Source organism: Vespula pensylvanica, chromosome 1, assembly GCF_014466175.1.
Source record: "Vespula pensylvanica isolate Volc-1 chromosome 1, ASM1446617v1, whole genome shotgun sequence".
Taxonomy (NCBI): Eukaryota; Metazoa; Arthropoda; class Insecta; order Hymenoptera; family Vespidae; genus Vespula; species Vespula pensylvanica.
In genome coordinates, this window is record NC_057685.1 from 17804812 (window position 1) to 17827631 (window position 22820).

Below are 22820 nucleotides of genomic sequence, written 5' to 3' on the forward strand. Positions count from 1 at the left end.
TTAGGTGATCGCTGGACCTATCATCGTGGGATTTTTACACGGAAGTTAAAGGAATCTCTCTGCATATAATCTTTATTATATCCAGGGAGGGTATGTCTCCTTGCTTCCGTACGCGAATGATAGGGAAAACACTCACGCACGTGACGGCCGGCACGCGCGTGGGTGTTCGCGATCGCGAGATTTAGTCCTACCGAGGACTTCGTTTTGATTTTTGAAATCGAAATATAGACACGACCGGTCGTGTCTCGAGATGTTTGAAGCCGACGGTGTGGACGGTGGAGCAATCTGTAAGCGGGGTTTTATACATCTCCAGTTTGCTGAGAAGCCCGAAGCTCCCGAAGCGGAAAGGCATCTCGGTTCGTGGATTTTAGAGTAGAATCCCCGTTAGTCCGTGTATTCCTAGGTGCCGCAAGCGTTGCATCACCCAAGGACCATCGAGGGACTTAGATTTTTATACGGGCGTTTAAAGAATCTTTCTACCTCAGGCGTAGAAGGATTTCTTTTCTCCCGTTCGGGCAAGATAGAAGGACACTCGCTTATGTCGGCTGGCATAGGCGTTGGTGTTCTCGGGCGCGATTAAGTCCAAAATTGGCTCCAACGTACTCAACATATTCGCGTGAGTGTTTCCGGAATACTCGCGTAAGTATCTGTGAGTGCGGTAGGATTCAATTTTGGCTTTCGGCGTTTGTCGCGAAAGCACAACCGGTTGTGCTCAAGTGGTGATCGAAGCTTCCGATGTTGGATAGTTGAGCTATGCGTAAGTCGGTTCCCAAATGCGGAGACGCATGGGGCTGCAATTTTAGCGTTTGGAGGCTTGAATTCGTCGGGAGTGGAGGTCACCCCGTTGCTTTGCTTTTTTTGATAGTAGTAGTGGTAGTAAAATGTAGAGTCACCGTTAGTCCGTGGGTCCCCAGATGCAGCTACCTCCACGCGGTGGGACCTGGGTCGGTAGTACTTGCGATATATCAAAATCTTACAAAATGCAAGTACTACCGAGCGAATGGCTGCATATTTCAATGTATTTTCAAAATCCTTTAATCTAATTTTGATTAAACTTTAAAGTACTAACTCTTAAGAATACTTATAATACTACCACAAATAAATTTACTATTGAAATCAAGATTTTGTCGATTATTTGATCAGAAATAATAATTAGCGAATATATACTTATATATATTATTTCTATAAAAATAAAGAAATATTAATTCGTTCCTCCTGTAGGAGTACTTCTCTTTATATTTTATTGTTATTATTAGTATAGTAATAATATATAATATAATAATATTATAATAATATAATAATGAGAATAATGATAAAAAGGAGAAATAGAAAAAGAAATATATATACTTATATTATATAAAATGATATCTGCTATATAAGTATTCTAATATTCGTATCAATTACATTTATTATATTAAATGCATTTATATCGTATAATAAATACATACCAGATTGCATCACGAATTACTGCAACAAGCATGTTACTATTAAAGAAGAACATGAATACAATATAAGAGAATGAAAAGTGTGAGTTCACTGCTTATTTATTATTCTAACCAAACTAACCTAATTGTTATGTTACGTGCGAACGCACAACGGACATAATATTCCTCGTTTGCACTTGTAATTCATATTTTGTCTACAACTGTCGCTGAAATCACAGCGAGAGTTCATGTCTTGAAAAAGACGATGAACTGTTTTAAGATAAGATACATATTCTCTATTAGTCAAAACTATCTGCTTGATAATATGTATGATATGGATATAAAAAGAAAAAAATTAATTCTTTATTATCGAGAAGAGGTTAGAAATAGTAGAATATAAGAAAATTAAAGATAAGACTTTCATATTCGCTGATAAAGTAGAGCAAACATATTCGCGTCAATATTAAAACGTTACCGACTCGAAAGAAGAATGTTGGTAAAGAAGAAATCTACCGCGACTACAGCGACATGAAATAACAAAGTTAGGGAAACTTTCGGTCATTATTGATAGATGTCAATGATAACACCGGCCATATTCGATTTCTACCTCTAGATTGAACGCAAAAGAGAAGCGCGCGTCGCTAAATGTCGGTAAAATAAACCCGGCATATCGGTGGAAAGAGGATATCGCGTGTTGTGCATACGTCGTTCTCTTTTGTTCATTTTAAGAGTGAGAAGGAAGGAAGAAAAAAAGGAAAGAAAGAAAAAAAGAAGGAAGGAAGGAAGGAAGGAAGGAAGGAAGGAAGGAAGAAAGGAAAGAAAGAAAGGAAAGGAAAGAAAAGGAAGGAAAGAAAAGGAAAGGAAAGGAAAGGAAAGGAAGGAAAGAAAGAAAGAAAGGAAAGGAAAGGAAAGGAAAAGAAGAAAGAACAGAAAAAAGAAAAAAGAACGTTTGCTGGACGGTAGAGCGGATTCTTCGTAGAAAGCCAAGAAAATATTCTTGCATTCTCGTGTCAGTTTAAATGAACGAGTCGAATCGATCGATTCAACAAGAGAGTACCGCGCCCCGTGAGAGACATACATCTGTCCTTCATCATCTTTCTCTCTCTCTTTCTCTTTTTTAACCTTCCCCTCTTCTCTCTCTCTCTCTCCCTCTCTCTCTCTCTCTCGTTCTCTCTCCTCTTTCACACACATGCACACACATATATAAATCCCATCCAAAGCTACCAGTCAGATCCTAGCCTTTAAAAAGCTTCGGTCGTGTCGTCGTCCGGCTCACCGGCGTCGATCGCTTTATTTTTTTGCTCCTCTTTTCCATTTTTTTTCTCTTTTTATTTCTTTCATTCAACAACGAGGCTAAACGAAAAGGTTTCTAAAAGAAGAGAAAATCAGCACGTTCGATCGTGATAAGTTTCATTACAAATTATCGAAAAATGTCGACCGCATTGCTAGCCGTCTTCGCCGTAATCCTTTGCATTCTCTTCAGATTGCTCAACGTAAACAGTGCGCCTCAAAAGCCACTTCTTATCTGCCAAGATCCTAACTTTCTGTCTACTCTTTTGAAAATCGCACCGGTTATCACCGAACCGTAAGTAAAGTTATTTTCTATTTTATTTATATCTCTCTCCTTATCTCTCTCTCTCTCTCTCTCTCTCTCTCTCTCTCTCTCTCTCTCTCTCTCTCTTTCTTTCTTTCTTTCTTTCTCTTTTTATTTCTCTTTATCTATCTCTGTGTGATAAATCTATTTATTCTTCTTCGATTTACATGGCTACACTTTCCTCCCATACTTTTCGCAAAACAAGTGAGCGAGTGAGGTAGAGATAGGATGTAAGACAAGTGAGGTTAGGTCAAATTGTAACGCGTTGTGTTTCTTTATATACTTACGACGGTACTTAATTAAATGATAATTTTAAATGAGAATAGAAACTTTCGAAGTTATAAACTTTTCCTTACGATAGTTTGAATTGGAAGGAATGCTTGTTTTATATTTTTACGATCGATTATCATCAGAAAATTCGTGAAACTTGTTTCTCTTTCTCCCTCTTTCTCTCTCTCTCTCTCTCTCTTTCTTTCTCTCTTTCTGTTTCTCTCTCCTTTTCTTTTTCATGAGACCTATATTCTCGTTCGTATTCATATTAAAAACGTTTCTACTTTAAAGCGAAAATAAATCATTACTAACGATGTACACAAACGTGACATTTGCATGTTTTGAAAATATATGTATAAACATTATTATTTTCATTCAATCATAACATGTAAGAGTTCTTTATTTTTAATTTTCTATTTTTTATGAACAAGGTTATATGTAATTTTAATAATTATATAATCATGTAATCTTATTGCCCAAATTCATTAATATCTTAATGAATTAATTCTTTCTTAAATATACAGTATCAGTTACAGTTCACTGTAATATTGAAAAATAAATTAGATTATATTGCATGTTGTATTCATTTGTATTAATTTCTATCCTAATTCCTTTGAAGTTTATATCTGTCATCCTGTTAAAATTATCTGTATCGTATGTTTGTGTCAATTTCTGATGCAACAAGTTAAATCCAAATAATATTTTGTGGTGGTATTTATTTTATAAGAATATTTTGAACTTTGCGTCAAGACATTTATTGTATTGATATAGTATTGATATAGTATTGTTATTTTATTATTTATAATGAATTACATGAATGTATAATTAGTTGAATCAAAGAATTTTAATACTTTCTAAGAGCAATCTGCTAAAAAGAATATATAAGAAATATATATGAAGTTCTTTTTATGCGTATATTCTTTTACCTTCGTCGACTTCTTCTTCTTCATCTTCTTTCTCTTTACATCTATTTTAATCAAATAATTCACAAAACAAATCTTTCCAAGCAAACTAATATCATTTAATAGAAATGCAAATTTATCATTGAAGTTTTTAACAATATATAATATTTTCAAGGTATTGAACATGTACCTTTATATGTATGTATGTATATGTATATATATATTGTATATATATATTTATATTTATATGATTAGTCCAATATATAAAAAGAATTATATATAATATACTTAATTCGCCAAAACTTAATATTTATCAAGCAACATTATTATGATAAAATTTTATAGAAATTAATTATATTGTATAAAATTCTATACTTCATTAATATATCAATGATTGGTACATTAGTATGAAAAAAAAATTAAAACTAAAAAATTATATTGGATGAACGAAATAAAAAAATAAGAGAGAGAAAGAGAAAGAGAGCAGAATCGATCTAAAATATCGATGATCTAAACGTGCATAGAATAATAGATGTACTTCAGATATTGCACAAGGTACTTTTTCGTAAAAATGATCTCATCAATAAATAATATAGATATAAAATTACGCGAAGGCTCTTATCGACGGAAAAAAAAACATGAATCTTTTATTTTTTTTTCTCAGAACTTAACAAAGCGTACTATTATCTTTATCTCTATATTCTTCTATTTCTCTCTCTCTCTCTCTCTCTCTCTCTCTCTCTCTCTCTCTCTCTCTCTCTCGTTCGCTTTTATATATATATATATATATATATATATATATATATATATATGTATGTATATATGCATAATTATGATTTTAATATAAAAAATATATATATAATATATATGTATAATATAAACGGTTGAAATGAGAAAAACAAATGTATTTTTCAAGAAATATCTAAACGATTTCTTGAATGAAGCATGACGCGAATTTAAAGGCATGAGTAAGTTTACTAATTAAAAGATGATTCATAAGTTCAGTATTCATTTGAGCAAAGAGTTTTCCATCGATCATTGTCGATAGTCAGCTTGTTATCATTATTGAACACTCAGTATAATAAAAAAAATAGCGAATTTTATCATGATCGATAAGATTACATATACGCTTCTTATATCCTTTCTTCTTTTCAAAAGTTACATAAATATATATATAACTGAAAAAGCAATAATTAATAATTTTTATCTATTTTCTTGTTACTTATTTCTTTTATTTTTGTTTTTATTTCTTTTTTATTATTTTCTTTTTTAATTTGGAATTATATATAAAAAAAAGATTTATCATTATCACTTTGTTGTTGAAGAAATTTTACTGTTTTTATTCTTTTTTTTTATGATTAATGTTAAGTTGCGTATATAGATAACTAAATATTCAATAATGACGAAATTTTATCTTGATGTAGGAAGGCTTCTCGTATTTTGCAAAATAATCGCATTACCCGAGTTCAATAATAATGATGTCGACAACAACGAAGCTCTCACTTTTACTTCCAATTTATTTTTTCTCGTCGTCATGATCAAGAAAGCGGTAGCGTCGTCGTTTGAACTAAATTATATACGTGTGTGTGTGTGTATATATATATATATATATATATATATTATCTATATGTGTACATATATGAAAGATAAGTATCACGAAGAAAATCGTTTGAATCGATTCTAATGTGTATTATTTTTTATGCTAGTATATATACAATACATTGTACACACATATATGCATACAGGAAAAGTTTGTTTAGTTTCTGAAGCTACATACTTTCTTTCCATTGATACATATATACATATCTATGTATACACAACACATTCGAATGCATCATGAAATTATCGTGTTTCATATCGTATTGTGTTTTCGCTACTTTTAACATTTCTAAATTGATCGATCCTGTTATTTTTTTTTTCTTTTATCGATTTACATAACTATTTATTTTTACTTTGAAAAAAGTCTCTGATGAAAAATTCTACTTGTCGATATTTCAATATTTTAATACTCCGATGAAATCGGCTATATCGAATATATTGATAAATCTATATATCAGCCTATAATAATAATTATAACTTATTTATCTATTTTCTTTTCTCTTTTTCTTTTTTCTTTTCTTTTCACTTTTGATAGAGAAAACTCATATTTATTATCATTTAAATATTCGAGACAATAATTACAAACTCGTTAATAACAGTGAAAGTATATTCAATGTACCGTTTAATCATAACATTCGACGGAAATCAAAGAGAAAAGTTTATTAAATACGAAATGATATTTGATTTAACTGTATTGTGAGAAAAGTAGTTCAAAGAGTTTTGCGAAAGAATGTGATAAAATCATATGACAAGAAAATGTAAGCAAAATTCTTGCTGATTATGAAGCTTTCTCCTGTTGAAGTACTCTTTAAGTACTTTTAATCTTTACAACGTTTGGACTTAACAATATCAGTATTTTTTCTTGTTTTATTAATGAAACGAAAATAAAATATGTATACACACAACACACACACACACACATATCGTTAGAAAAATTAATGTCGAAGGAGAAACATTGTAGAGAAAGGTATAATTTCGAAATAAATGTATTATAAATCAAAATAAAATAGTAGGTTTCTCATCATTGGTTTGACCAATTTTCTAGCGATAAAAAGAAGTATAAAATGTTTGAATCTATCACGAAACAGGGATTGTAGATCATCGATTTTTTTTTTCTGTGTTTTTTCGAAGAAAATAATCACCGACGTAAAATATTTTCTCTTTGTTTATGTTTGTTTGTAATTTATGACTGCAAAGCTATAAAATGTTAGGGGAACATTTACAGTTCTCGATCGTCTATTCTGTCTATGACCGTTTCAGAATTTCTCGTGTTCTACTGATCTACTAGGAATGTTTTTTTTTTATCCCTCCGATGAACTCGTCTTTCTAACGGTTTGTCGAATCTTCTCTAGATTTCGTTTCATCGAAATGTTCAGAAACGTCATTGATATAGTCGGTTATAATAGTATTATATCATTAGTATTATATCAGCCATTGCAATAAACCTTGATTATAACAAGCCAATTATGTACGCCGATAACAAATTTCAACATAAATGAGTACACGAGATAAAATATACGTAAAAGGAAAAACTATACGTAATCATCGTGTATGATACATAATAAATGTCCTATGACAAAATTAATGTATCGAAATGTTGTGCTTTTAAAGATTCGTTTTTATACGATGACAAAATGATAATATTTATTGATGAAAATTGACAGTGATCATTTTTTTTACTTATCGCAGTATTACAAAAAAAAAAAAAATTGATCATAATCCTTCCACAATCTTATTTCAGATACAAACCTACAAGACTATGGGGGTTCAGCGGTCATGTGCAAACAGTGGTCCACAGTATCATTGGTCGTGTACGATGTCCTTGGCCAATAGGAGAACGCGTATACATCGGTCTATCCGACGATACAACTCTCACTTATGATCTTTATCAACCATTGACTAATGGCCATGAAGGTTCGTTTATTTCAAGTTTTCTTGTTATTTCTCTTCATCGTTCAATAATTTTGATATAATCCTACAAAAGATACATTATTGTACTCGAGTTTCTTTTGCTACGTACGTACTATATCGTCCATTTTGAAGGTAAAACAACAGGTGTTATTCATAAGCTGAATCTCACGCTATATTCTTTCTCTGAGTCTCTTTAACAAATCTATTATTTATAAGTAACTCTTAGTCATCATATACGGCCAAGAGCCTGTTCGGAATCAAAATCAGTCGTTAAGAGTATAAGGTATATGATTTTTTTTTCATGGGAGACAAATGTCCATGTTCGCATTATACTTTTGAATATACTTTTCTCAAGAGGATTTATTGTTGGTATGCTACCAGCTTATCTAAACAAGGTTTTCAAAAAACAAAGAAATATAATAATCGAACGATTTATCTTTTCGTACATTCATGTGTATATACATATAGAGTCTATAGTTATTTAAAATTTTAATTTATAAACTATAGAATATAATATTTAAATATATAAAACCCTAAATAATAATTCTACAATATAGAATTTAAATATTAAAAATATTGAATATATTATATTAAATGTGTATGTATATAATATAGATATACTCACGTAGATAGAAGGAGAAAGGAACAAACAAATTTTTTAATATTGGATTTTTCGCTTTTTGCTTCCTTCATTGCCTCTTGAATTCGCAATGATGAATACCTTGAAGTAAAAAGAATTTTATTATTCCGCAGACGATATCACGATAGCTATCTGTCCGGGCATCGGAAACACTTCTGAAAGTGTCTACATCAGGACATTCGTTCACCTTGTTCAGTGTCACGGTTATCGATGCGCCGTACTTAATCACGTCGGAGCTCTTTCTAGTGTCAAGGTCACAGCGCCAAGGATATTTACTTATGGTATAGAATAGATAGTATTATAATACAAACGTTATTGTTATGTACTATCTCATATATACAATCTCGACTCATGTTACTTTTTATGATTCTTATATTTCTTGTCCATCATTGTTTCTTTTAGGTCATACTGATGATTATCACATGATGCTACAAAATTTGATCGAACAACATCCAAACACGAGAATTGTTTGTATAGGATTTAGTTTAGGCGGTAATTTAGTCACCAAATATTTAGGAGAACGTGGCCTGAATAAATTATCTAATATTATAGGCGGTATATCCATTTGTCAAGGTTACAATGCGCTCGAGTGAGTTTTCATTTATTTACATTTTCATTTTTATTTATTTTTAAGAAAAAAAAAGAAGAAGAAGAAGAAGAAAAAATAAGAAATGTAAATACCTTTGTTCGCATTGATCAATACGCGTACTACATTTTAATTCACGTCTCTTTCAGAGGTACAAAGTTCTTATTAAACTGGCAAAACTTCAGGCGCTTTTATCTCTATGTAATGACAGAATCCGTTAAAAATATAATACTGAAACACAAACATGTACTCCTTTCGGAAGAAGTAAAACAAAGATATTCGCTTAACGAGCGAGACATTATTTCTGCTGCTACGTTACCCGAACTCGATGAAGCCTATACGAGAAGGGTAAGATCTCTTCTTTTTGCTGATGCTGTTCTTTTAGTGAAGTAAAAGAGCGTTGTTACGTCTGTACGACTTACTTACTTACTTACTTACTTACATACTTTCTTACTTATATACTTACTTGCTTGTCCTCCATATTTTCTTTTTTCATAGGTACATCAATTTAGGTCCGTGCAAGAAATGTACAAATGGTCCAGTTCCATAAACTATCTTGACAACATCTATACACCAATGGTGTTTATTAATTCTGTAGATGATCCTATTGTACCGGATTCTTTATTAAAGCCTATAAAAGAATATGCTGGTAAGTTTAGAAAACTATAATTAATTAAATATAAATCGCTTAATATAATCAGCTGATTTGAAATATTAATTCGAAAAATAGCAAAAAAAGTTCGATTACATTGTATGTTGTATATTGTAGCAACTCATCCAAACACCTTGTACGTTGAATTATCACACGGAGGTCATTTAGGTTTCTACGAAGGTGGTCTTCTTTATCCAAATCCCATAACATGGCTGGATCGTACTTTAGTTTCACTCGTAGGATCACTCACGTTAGCACACGCGGATAAGGCTTTGAAAACCTCTTAACGACATTATATTTCTACATATATATTAATAATAATAATAATAATAATAATAGTAATAATAATAATAATAATAATAATAATAATAGTAATAATAATTTCTTCGCGCGCGCGAGTATACTGTACGACGTCAGTTTGTGCATTTACGATCTTATTATAATAACAGTCTTGTTACACGATTGTATTTGATCATAGAATGGATTTGAACCTACTATATTGAATGATCGCATCATTTAAGCGATAACTGACTGAAAATAATCTATGTAACATCATCTTCTACATCCTTCGTAGTAAATTAGTATAAAAAAAGTGTAAGTTAATAATATTATTTTGTTAACGTAATGTGTGAGAGAGAGAGAGAGAGAGAGAGAGAGAGAGAGAGAGAGAGAGAGAGAGAGAGCGCGAAAGCGAGAGAGCGAGAGAAAGAAAGAGAGAAAAAGAAAAGTATTAATAGTTAACGTTATTAAGGTCCATGTCGATCTTATTTACGTGGCTGACCATTTCAATTGTACAAAACTTTAAGACTATGAGTATTTAGTATTGGCATTTATAAGAAAACAAAATAGCATTGTACTCTCGTGCTCACTAATCATATGTTCATCGATGACGTTTCAATTAGATTATCAAAATCATTCAAAATCCTAATATTTTCCTCAGGGATTTTTGAGAGGGTAATTTTTTTTTCTTTTTTCTTTTTTTTTTTTTCTTGTACACGAATATACAATGGAAATTAATCATTCGTCACAATTATTATTTTATGCAAGTATTATAAATAGAAAGTCGACGTGACACAGAGTATTTTTTACACGGATTGCTCAAGTAATACTTTTATATATAATAAAAGTTGGGAGAAGAAAAATTTGGTCCGTACGCGTGTAGAGATTCGTCATGGTTATAACTTACATTGCCTATAAACTCCATGTGCATCATTTATTTTGCTTTTATACATTACGTACGACTGTGGTAGTTCCATGTCACATGTCATCTCTTTCGCATCAAAAATTATCACAATTTAGGATTAAATGACATTGTTAAAATTACTCGAATTAAGTAATATTTTCACAACATATCTTTTCGATCTTTTATATGTGTAATCATTTAAGACTAAATATTTAAAGTTACCTGACCGTTTGTCACTTAGAAGCATATCGAATCGTTCGACGTGCTTGTTTGACATAACGATAACAAAAAATGCCAATTACTATATATAGGATACAAAATCTATTTCAGAGACTTAATTCGAAAAAATATATATTTAGATTTTCTTTCGTTCTATCATTTTTCTCTGTTCAAAATTAATCGCACGACGTATTTATAATAATGTTTTATAAGTGGTTTACATCAAATGTCATTTAATTTAATTGCATATGACAAGAAAATAATTAGAATCTGTATAATCCTTATGATTCTCAAATATTGCATTAGAATATATTTATTTTCGTTTAGTCATTATAACAAAATTGAAGACATGTGAAATGTGACAAGTGAACAAATCGATGTATATCGATTTACTTTGATACAGTTAAATTATATTTTTTAAATATACACACACACACACACACATATATATATATACACACACAGAGTGAGTTTTTTAAATTGAGACGAAAAATTTGAAAATTATTTATTTTTGAATTGGTGGATATTTTCAAGATTTAATTTATTTCAAGGTTTATTTTATAGTTAAATTTATTAACAGAAATAATCTACTACATATTAATCAATATTTTATTAAGTGTATTAACAAGTATAATGAAAATAAGTGCCATCGTGTTGAATATTTATTGAAATAATATTTGTCTGAAAAGGACTGCCTGTTCTATCTGCCCTATGTTTCTTGTCTAAACTTCTTGTAAAAAGTAAAGACTGGATAAACAGATATTGCACATAAAAGTTATTTGTCTTTTTATATAAAATAAGATACTGTTACAAAAATTATAGGTTCTCATTTAAAAAGAAAAGTTTATCTTGAAATAATTTCGAAGACGTCCACCGGGTCAAAATAACTAATGCTGTTGTTTGCCCTTCGAAACCAAACAACTTTTGTTTCAAATTTTCATTTCAAAAATGTGTTATTTTTGAAATTTGTAAATCTCAATTTTAAAAAATTCACTCGATATATACTTCACAAATATGTTTGATATGTTATATGTACGTAAGTTAATTTATTAACTTCATTTGAAAAAAATATATATATATATAATTTATTATTTTCATCTTAAACGTAGAATACATTTTTGAGTAATTCTTAACAGTTAACTTTTGTATATAGAAAATAAGAGACAATAAAATTGGGATATTTTTCGCAAGATACAGCGTATCGGCTGTGTAAGTTTATCTAAATCATTTTTTATAAATGGCAATATTTTTTAGCGAAAAGAAAGTAACAAGGTAAAAACAAAAAAAAATAAAATTTCTTTCAGTCGAAAATTTCTAATCTATATACATACGATATATATATATAGGCCTAAGTTTTCTAAATATAATATATCATTTATAAAAAAATTTGTATGTGCGAATTAAAATACAATAGATATTTCAGCATCAGCTGACGATGTATAGATAAAAAAAAAGATGTATAACTCTATATAAATTGTGTTTATAGTTTCACCTCTTACAATAGTATGTATTCTTGTACATACAATGTATCCCTTTATGTAAGTAGTGAGAATTACAAGTTCCTGTTGCAACAAAACATATCGAGAAGAATTCAATAATAGAATAATTAATAAAAATAGGAAGATGAAAGATGATATTTATGAAGTGATTGATCTATGAAATGAATTAATTATCAAACATTTTTATTTCAAAGATCAATTGTTCCTGTTGTGTTAATATTTTCATATACAAATTAATTTACTATAAAATTAATAATTTTTAATAGAATAATTTTAAACAAATATTAAAATACGGTTGTATTGCACAATATATAAGACCGATCGTACATTGAAATTCATATATTAGATGAAAAGTGAAATTTGATATGGATTGTAAATAGAGCGGTTTTGCAAAAATTATTTATTAAATATATATATATATATATATATATGTATATTATTTTATTAATTTATAACGTACAGTAATGTACGATAAATCTTTATTTAAGATATATGAATATTAAAAATATTTATTTATTCAAGCAAATGTGTAACAAGGTAGGAACCTGTATTTTGTAATAAATTTTCTTTCGTCTCCCTTCTCTTTCAATCTTTTTATTCTATATCCCGCATTTATTACAGTCTCCCTGACAAATTAACTACGTATACACACGCGTTAGACGCAGAGAAAGCTTTCTAAAAATAACACAAGGGGACACTTCGATCAGCCCTGACATCGAATTAAAACAATTTGGAATAAAAATCTTCTCTTTCTTTCTCTACCTTTCTTTTTCTACAAAATTATTAAACAAAAAAAAAACAACATATAATAGATTGTTTCAATTATTAAGTTTTGTTCATTAAAATTTTACTTTACGAATATATAAATGATTAATATAAATTTTTCTAAAATTATTATAATGCTCTAAATAATTTTAAAATTATAATGAATATATCTAATTTTTCTTTTTTTTTTTTCCTTTATGTATATGTATTTTTGCTTAAGATTATTCAGTGTAAAGAATTACGAATAAAAAAAGGGACACATGTTGTACCTTATATTTGGATTGTGTAGATTGCTATAATAGGTCGTCATGATACGAACACTTGAGTCAGTAGACCGTGAACAGCCGAGGCGATCGGTGATCACAAAGATCATGCAGATTTAAGAAGTTAGTTTCTTTGATCTAACTACGTTCATTATATATATACGATCGGAATTTAAACTGTAATATAAATAAATAATAAAAATTTTAATGATATTTTAAGTGATAAATTAAATAATTATCGTAATCATGAATGGATTAATCGTTTCGGTAATAGTGATTTTTTGTTTTTTGTATACTGCAAATTCGATTCCTTATGATTATTGGACAGCACGAGCTCAAATATTAACCAGTGAACAAAAATCTATGCTTGGCGGTCAACTTGATTTTAAACATGATGAACGAATTGCTAATGATTTTCTAATGACGAGGAAACGTGCCGAATTTGAAAATGGTTTGTTTGTTATCTTATATATTTTTTTCCTAACATTAATTTTATTTACTTACAAATCTGATAAACGATAATGATAATCGTGGATAGATGTATTATTTAGAAAAATATATTTTTCATTTAATAAATATAATCATCGAGTCAAACTTTTATTCTCGATAATAAAAAGAGATAATAAACTTTGTTCGAGTATCATTTTTCTAAGTACAGGTATAACTAACATAATAGATATTACATAACAATTATGATTAGCAAAAATGTATATCATATCTTGAAAGATATAATATCGATTATTAAATTTAATTTATATTTCAATATAAATACATAAAATAAATAATATGAAAATGTAATATTTTCGAATGATTAAAGCATATGACAGATATTGTCAATGCAGAAAGAGGTATATACTTTAATAGAATTGATATTCATTCTTAATATCACACATTTGTTATCATTCAAGTATTAATAGTCAGGTGTTAAAAATGAATGAGATATTACGTTAGATAAACAAACTTTAAGAAAAAAACAGAAAAGAAAGAAAAGAGAAAGATAGTATACAAATTTGTTACAGCCTTTAAAAACTCGAGTCTCTTTCTACCTGGACGTAATTTCTTAGAGGCAAGAACGGACATAAAAAATTCAGAAGTTTATAAAATTATTCGAACGATGCCGAAAGGTGCTGTCCTTCATGCACACGACACAGCACTCGTCTCAGCCGATTGGATTTTCTGGAACGTAACGTTCCGACCGAATCTCTACGTTTGTGAATCATCGAAAGGTCTGCTTCAATTACGATTTTTCGAAAAACCGGACGATAATTGTCCGTGGAAACTTTTGAGCGATCTTAGAAAGAACAAAAGTATCGTCGATACGATTAATTCAAAGATTTATAAACAAATGACTATGCTAACAAAAAATCCTGAAGTGGATTATAAAGATGTCGATAAAGCTTGGTCGAAGTTCATTCAAATATTTGCGTTTATCACGCCAATGCTTACTTATAAACCTGTTTACGAGGACCACTATTACGAAGCCTTGAAAGATCTTTACATGGATAATATCATGTACATTGAAATTCGTAGCACCCTTCCGAATTTATACGAGCTCAATGGCACCGTCTACTCGTCTCTCGAGACTGCAATGGTTTATAAAAAGACTACGGAAAGGTTAATATCATAAAAACGTTCTGAGAAGATCGTATGTTTTTTTTTTCTGTTTTGTATTTTTTTTTTCTTTTTTGTATTTTTTTTCTCTTGTCGACAGATTTATGTCAGACTATCCAAACTTTGTTGGTGCCAAATTGATATATGCCCCATCTCGTAAAGTAGATGAAAAGAAATTCGACGAATATTTAACGATACTTAAAGCTTTGAAAGAAAAATATCCCACATTCTTAGCTGGATTCGATTTAGTTGGACAAGAAGATAAAGGACAACCATTAATCGTATTCGCCAATAAATTAAGGAATCTCGATCCATCGATCGATTATTTTTTCCATGCTGGTGAAACTGATTGGTATGGTTCAAGTACCGATGAAAATCTTATCGATGCAGTTCTATTAGGTGCCAAACGTATTGGGCATGGGTAAGCAAAAGAATTTCTGTTGCTATCATATAAATAAGAGATTTGATATCAATGACTATGCTAATAGATTTCATTACCTTGTCGATATATAAATCCATTTATTTCTACGTATCATTGAACTAACGAGTATCCTTTCACTTTACTCAACATAATAACGCATGCAACTTTAAATCGTACTGGTGTTTTAACGATCACGACCACAAAATGCTTCCAAATTCTTTCATCTTATTAAATAGATTTACTATTAAATACAGCACCTAATCGAATCTGTTCGTATATACGTTCGATGATCTATATTGATATATGATTTCAATTTACTTTGAAAATATATTAAAATATATCAATATTCTTGGTAGTATTGATATTATTATTATTATTATTATTATTATTATTATTATTATTATTATTATTATTATTATTACTATTATTATTATTATTATTATTATTATTATTATTATTATTACTATTATTATTATTATTATACTCCTACCACGTATGTATAATCGTATATATCTATATAGATATGCTTTAACGAAACATCCACTGGTAATGGAAATAATGAAGCAACGTGGCATCGCCGTCGAGGTCAATCCTATTTCTAATCAAGTGTTGAGCTTGGTAAAGGATTTGAGAAATCATCCGGCGGCTTATTTATTTGCCAAAAATTTTCCTGTTGTCGTTTCGAACGATGATCCTGGACTTTGGGGTAGCAAAGCTCTAAGTTACGATTTTTATCTAGCTTTCATGGGAATCATGTCGCAGAATTCTGATTTGAGGGCTCTAAAGCAGCTGGCTCTTAATTCTATTATGTATAGTAATATGGATGTTGAACAGAAAAATAATGCTTTGATAGTTTGGAAAAAAAAATGGTGCGATTTTATAGAACAATTAGTTAACTCGTCTCAAGCACAACAAATTTAACACATTCGAATAGACGACCTAGTCGTTTAATTAATTTTTGTCCTGCCTATCACGGATGAGATATTAGTCATTTATTATAATTCTTATTATTTACTCGGTATTTTCTCGTCAAGAATATGCGTTTTACACATCGCGTTTTGCTTATATGTTTTATATAATAAAGTTCTTCCTCTATTATAGTTATAATCTATTTTCAAAAAGTGAATCTTCAAAGCAAAATGAATGGAAAAGGTACTTTAAAATTATTAACACACTTTAAATATTCCGAACTTTGAAACATCCTTAATTAATTAACACTTAAAAATTATCTAGAAACTGCTCTAATCTCGCGTGTATTCGATTCAATTATCGATTTAAAACTAGAAGAAAGAAAATAATGCATAAAAAATGATAAATAAATAAAACAGTTTTAAGGAAATTAATGCAAACTAAATGAAATTTCGTTTTAGTTTTCTTTTTGTTTCTTTTTCGTTTTCTCTCTATAATTATAGATATTTTTAAAACATAATTACGTACTCTAATATTACGTATGATAATATTTATATACTTTAGATTTATTTCTGACACGAACAATCAAAATAGAAGAAATACGATATCGCACCTTTCTTTCTTTCTTTGAAACGAAAAAAGCCATTTTCGACTCATTTCTTTAAAATTATACTTTATTATAATTGTTGCAACGAAGAATGTGCGGACTCATTTAGTATGCAATTATAGTTAATAAATAATTCAAGGATAGATCTAACGTAAATGATATAAATCATCTATTATCGATAATCAGAATCAAAGTTTCTCAATGATAAAATTTTTATAGAAACGGTTTGCAAGAAAAATGTTCTAAAGAAAGAATTTACATAAAACTTATATAATAGGATCGATATACATCTATCGTATTTCTTCGTTTCCTTTTTTCTTTATAGAATTTTTTCTCTATTTCATAACGGCGTTTTATAAACGAGACAATATTGTTTTATAATTAAATTACTCTACGTAAGCGATTACGATTACAATACGTTAAATCGATGCAGTTTGAAGAATATTAAACGACGAATAAGATGTTTTAAGTATCTGTGGAAAAGTAGCCTTTTGTTTTTGTGATAACTACAATTTAAAAACAGAAAAGAAATATTACTCACCCATGTAAAAGCGTCAAGATTGAGAGAAAATATCCGATGATAAGATAATGTCAATTCTTTCTGACTGATCCTAATCAAGAACTGTAGGTTTCGACGATCACTCTGCGTAGACATTACCCAATCGCTATTATAAATAGCATCGGCGACTTCTTTGCCCTACGTATAAAAATAAGTTAAATAAACATATTCTCAATCAGATAATTATTTCTGTCAAAGATGTACCTTTAATCGAAGCTCATTGCCGTACCAACAGTAACAAAAAATTTGAAACATTATACAACCAGTATATAAAACATAGGAACAAAACTCTACGGTAAGAGGATTTTTCTAAAAAATGTAGATGTATATATAAAAGTTTAAGTAAGGTTATATGTACTAAAAAGTTGCGTCAATAAATATAAAAAAAAAAAAAAAAACTAACCTTCGACATTTGAAAGATGGTAGTACAAAGTGTAACTAAGCTGAAAAATAATAAAAAGGCTACCGTCCAAATGAACAAATATTCGATTCTTCTTACGAGATCGTGAATAAATACGTGATGTCTAACACATGCTTTTATTTCGTTCGAATTACCTTCTCGAATAGTTTGCATGCAACGTTCGCAGAGAATATCTATTTGTCCACAAACATGAAGGGTCAAACCGTATACGAGAGAATCGAGGGATACGTTGAGAAGTATACCGTAAATAATAGACGCTGCATGAATCAAATATGTTGCCAAATAAGCATGTAATCCTTCAATAGAATACGGTACGTAAGCTCTGCAGGGTAAAGGTCTGGTAGAACGATGTAATTCCATGATAGGAGCAGTTATGAGTGCTACTGCGGTCGATTGGCACAAAGTCATGAAGCTAAGAGTGCACCATTTAGCTATCATAGATACATTTGAATTATTAATTTTATATTTTTGTATTTTTATTTATTTATTTTCCATTTATTTATTTAATTCTTTTTTTTTTATACGTCAGATATATACATCGACATTATTATTTATCTGATATATTCCGTACCCCTGCGACTATAATTTTCCAATATCTTCGCTTCCGTTAAATTTCTCGGACGATATATTTTCTCACGTAAGAGATTCAATAGAATCAATAATTTTTCCTTTCTCAAAAGAAAATTAAGACATTTGAAACACAACGCGACATACGTGAATATCATGAAAAGACTCTCCGTAACGTCCTCGAGATTCTCGTGGGAAACTATTACTTTTATAAATTGAACTAAAGTGAAGTAAAATATTATCGTTATTACCATTGATCTGTGAAAAAGATAAAGAAGGAAAATATAATAATCTGTAAGAAAGTTTATGATGCGTATATAATACAGCATGGACCAAAAGTTCCTAAATGCCGATAAAATTAACCTAAAAAGACACAAAAAGTAATTGATTGTTAAGATCACTTAGAAACTTTTAATCCACTCTCTACAACAAACATTATAAATTCATTTATTAAATAATTTATTAATGTAGACCACACATCGATACCCATGAAGAAGACTAACGAAACGTTTGAAAATGTGTATGTCCTCTTCCTCTCTCCAAATTCCACAAAAACTAAGAATTTTAAAATTCACCGGTAAAATGTCCATCTCTCTCTCTCTCTCTCTCTCTCTCTCTCTCTTTCTCTCTCTCTCTCTCTCTCTCTCTCTCTCTCTCTCTCTCTCTCTCTCTCTCTCTTTCCCGCTCTTCTTTTCTTCCTCTTTTCGCATACGATCTATACGCGACTCCAAGTACTTTATTATATACTCTGAGAAAGAAAGAAAGGAAAAAAGAAAAATAGAATTTGCAAGCACATGATAACATAACATTCTAGCGAGAGGAATTCACTATTTTACTTATTTAATAATAGAAAACCACGTACGATACATAATAGTACGTTAAGATCACCGTTATTAGAAAACATCCCGTTTTTTCTCATCCCTATAAATATTTTTTTCCCCGATTTATGTCGTTTGTATCATTAAATTATTCGATAGTAAGTTCATCGTAATAACTGGTTTAAGCTAGATATCTATTACAGGCTTTATTCCAATATATCGATTTACAACAATCGATTCTCATAGTTTTTACATGAAAGACATTTTTCTTTACAAGTTATCGATGTATACATGATCCGATTGTTATGAAAATGTTCTAAGTCAGATATTTTTCATTTTGAGATATTTTGATATTTAAATATGAATTATTTAAAAATATTATTTTTATAATGAAATAAAGAAAAAGAGTAAATTCGTTTATTATTGAGAAAAATAATTCTTTTGTGTATGTATCTAATATGGAAATTTTAAGAATAGCATGCAAGACAAAATGTCTCTTCAAAATATTTCAAATAACACACCATTTTCATAATCACCGGCTCGTATCTATTTAACTGTTGATATATTTTGTTCGGTGAAACAACAAAAAAATTAAAAATTGTTTACGATCGTGCAGGACATAATTTGTAAATAGAATTTGAAAATATATAGTTTATCCAATGAAAAACGAATATTTGTCAATGACTTTCTCCGATTGGTTGATTTCATAATTGAGAATTAAAGAGACATCTGGTGTGTATTGACGTATTAGAAAAGCAAGTGTGTCCTACAATTTTGTGTCAATATCTAACGTGTTACCTCGGTCATTTGTATTTCGACTAACTTAGTGTGAGGATACGTCGATATCGTATGGGCTTTTCTATATTCTTGAGCTATTCAAAGAATATGTGTATTTGATATTATCAAAGTTACATATATTAATATGGCGAATTTTGCAAAAGCTCAACTTCTAAAATATGGTTGGACGGAAGGTACGATATTGAAAGATCTTATAAATAAGCAACAAATAAGTTACTTTATGCATTTAATTAATTCTACTTAACCTTAATTTTCTTCTCCCGTATCTAATATAAATATGTTGTTATATCTGTATCCTACGTAAATTGTAATAAAGAAAAAAGAGAATTTATTCTTTTTAATAGAAAAAAATTGTAATTAATCAAATATATAACGATATATGATGCATTTTTCTTCATGTATTGTGATTATAATGTATATTTAATAATTATGTATAATGGAATACATGATTCTTTATCACAGGTGTATTTCGATTTATGCATCCAAGCCACTTAATCATGATTTTATTTTTAGAATGATATTATTTTTTTTTTCTTTTTTTTTTTTGTTTGTTTTTTATTTATATGTTGTTTGAAACATATTTTATATCAACAATTTTAATATATTATTCTAAGGATATATTTTTGTATTTTATTATTAAAATAGGAAAAGGACTAGGTAAAAATGAAAATGGAATAACGGAAGCTTTGAAGCCAAAATTAAAATTTAATAGCGAAGGAGTAGGATACAAACCATCAGAAGAAGTTCACTGGTGGCAATCTGCGTTTAATAATGCTGCCAAAAATGTTTTGATCACTTCAGAAAATGACGAAGTTTCTATCTCGGTTATCGATCGAAATACAACTTTAAGAAATTTAAAAGCAAAACAATCAAGACAAGAACAATATAATAATTTTCGCAAACTTAATGTGCTTCAAGATGAAAAATTAATTACATTAGAAAAAACTAACCAAGAAAAAGAGGAAGAAAAAGAGTCCATTAAGAAAATTCCAATATTAACAGATGAAGAACTTTTTAAAGCCTGTGGAGGTAGAACTCTACATAAAGGAGCTCGTCATGGTGTAGGCATGAATGGGAAATTGGAAAGAGTTGCCAATCAAGAAAAAAAATTAATGCATCTTATGAACCACTTAGCTCGTAAAAGAGCAGCTAAAGCTAGATTAGAAATGGAAGAAATATTTGCTAAGAGTGGACATAAAGTAGATAGTAATAATGCAAATGCAACATTGACAACTGCAGATGTATCCTCTAGTAAAGAAAATGGTTTTATAAAATCTAAAGCCACAATCAAGAAAGAAAAAAAAAATATACAACATTTAACACGCTTATTAACTATTTCCTGTAATATAAATGATAATAACAGTAGTAGTAGTAGTTCACATGCACTCAAAAGTGAAAAAAGCTCTTGCCGAAAACGCAAGAGAAGTAAAGATAGAAGAGCAAAAGTTGATCATGGAATTACTAATGACAATATTTTTGAAACTATAACATCAGGAAAAGTTTATGATATACCACTTCCTGCAAATTCATTATTAGAAAAAAAGAATAAAAAACACAAAAGACATCATAAACAAAATATTGTAAAAGAAAGTAGCAGTAGTGGTTCATATAAAGAAAGTCGTTGTTGTGATTCTAAACACAATAGTTCATTAAAATCAAAAACAAAAAAAAGTAAACATCAAGAAGATAGTGATATTAATATTAAAAGTCCACATGGTTCTGCAGTAAAAAAATTAAAATACCACAACAGAAAGATTATAAAATTAATGGAAAGGATGAGTTTTGATAATTCCAATGATGAACATAAAAAAAATGAAGAAGATAATTCTAATGCAAATGTAACTAAATCACAACATGTATTTTGTAATCATGAAGCATCCAGATTAAATCTACGAATATTAAAAAAAAAGAAACATCGTCTTCATAAGAAAAATAAAGAAAAACTGAACTTGGAGAGACGTATAACTTCAATTCAATCACAAGATAAATTAAGTTGTATAGCAGAGAATTTGATGGCCATTAATATTACAGAAGATGTTAGTGCAAAATTAAAAAGATGTAAACAAGGAAAAGAAGAAAATAAAATTGAAAAAACAAATGATAATGAAGATAGAACTTGCATATAAATTCATAATATTCTCATAATAAAAATGTAGTACAATAATATCATTGAAAAACATTTGCTACTAAAAGTGACATTAGTTGAATTAAGTGATGTAAAAAAAGGTGTGTTACAATTGTCTAGACAATTTAAATAAGTGAGTTCAAGCATGTATAGAAATACTATACATGAATTGAAAATAATAATAAACATTATTAGTGATTATTAAAGCAAAAAATGAGTAAGTGCATTTAGGTAAAATAGTTATGAAATATCATTATAGTTTACAATCGTTTATTATCAAATTTGATAATTTTGATGTAACAATGATGTTATCTTTCATCTCAATAACTTTTTATAAAAATATATCTGTATTCTGTAAGATTATAAAAAATAAACTTTATTTTTTATAGGTATTTATGTTCACTTTATTTTATATTTTTGTATAAATTTCTTTTTATTCATTTTTATTATTATCACTTCTATAATTGATTATAATTA

General features: G+C 29.1%; 4 protein-coding genes across 4 annotated transcripts; 3 read left to right on the forward strand and 1 right to left on the reverse strand.

Moving 5' to 3' along the window:
- Nucleotides 1-2051: 2051 nt before the first annotated feature.
- On the forward strand, nt 2052-10045 carry LOC122637250 (abhydrolase domain-containing protein 2). The gene is made up of 7 exons (XM_043829251.1): nt 2052-3009; nt 7531-7703; nt 8454-8621; nt 8743-8929; nt 9076-9274; nt 9425-9575; nt 9696-10045. The coding sequence occupies exons 1-7, from the start codon at nt 2855-2857 to the stop codon at nt 9863-9865; spliced, it is 1203 nt and encodes a 400-aa protein (XP_043685186.1). The 5' UTR covers nt 2052-2854; the 3' UTR covers nt 9866-10045.
- A 3513-nt stretch (nt 10046-13558) lies between these two features.
- Nucleotides 13559-18144, forward strand: LOC122637230 (adenosine deaminase 2-like). Its single transcript, XM_043829236.1, has 4 exons — nt 13559-13958; nt 14527-15121; nt 15219-15539; nt 16061-18144. The coding sequence occupies exons 1-4, from the start codon at nt 13754-13756 to the stop codon at nt 16458-16460; spliced, it is 1521 nt and encodes a 506-aa protein (XP_043685171.1). The 5' UTR covers nt 13559-13753; the 3' UTR covers nt 16461-18144.
- Nucleotides 17475-19062, reverse strand: LOC122637274 (odorant receptor 46a-like). Its single transcript, XM_043829286.1, has 5 exons — nt 18607-19062; nt 18018-18466; nt 17819-17923; nt 17597-17752; nt 17475-17528 (listed from the first exon to the last, which is right to left on the reverse strand). The coding sequence occupies exons 1-5, from the start codon at nt 18929-18931 to the stop codon at nt 17475-17477; spliced, it is 1089 nt and encodes a 362-aa protein (XP_043685221.1). The 5' UTR covers nt 18932-19062.
- A 1059-nt stretch (nt 19063-20121) lies between these two features.
- LOC122637289 (G patch domain-containing protein 4) lies at nt 20122-22708 on the forward strand. The gene is made up of 2 exons (XM_043829303.1): nt 20122-20391; nt 20864-22708. Exons 1-2 carry the CDS (start codon nt 20343-20345, stop codon nt 22342-22344), a joined length of 1530 nt encoding a protein of 509 aa, XP_043685238.1. The 5' UTR covers nt 20122-20342; the 3' UTR covers nt 22345-22708.
- The last annotated feature ends 112 nt before the right edge of the window (nt 22709-22820 follow it).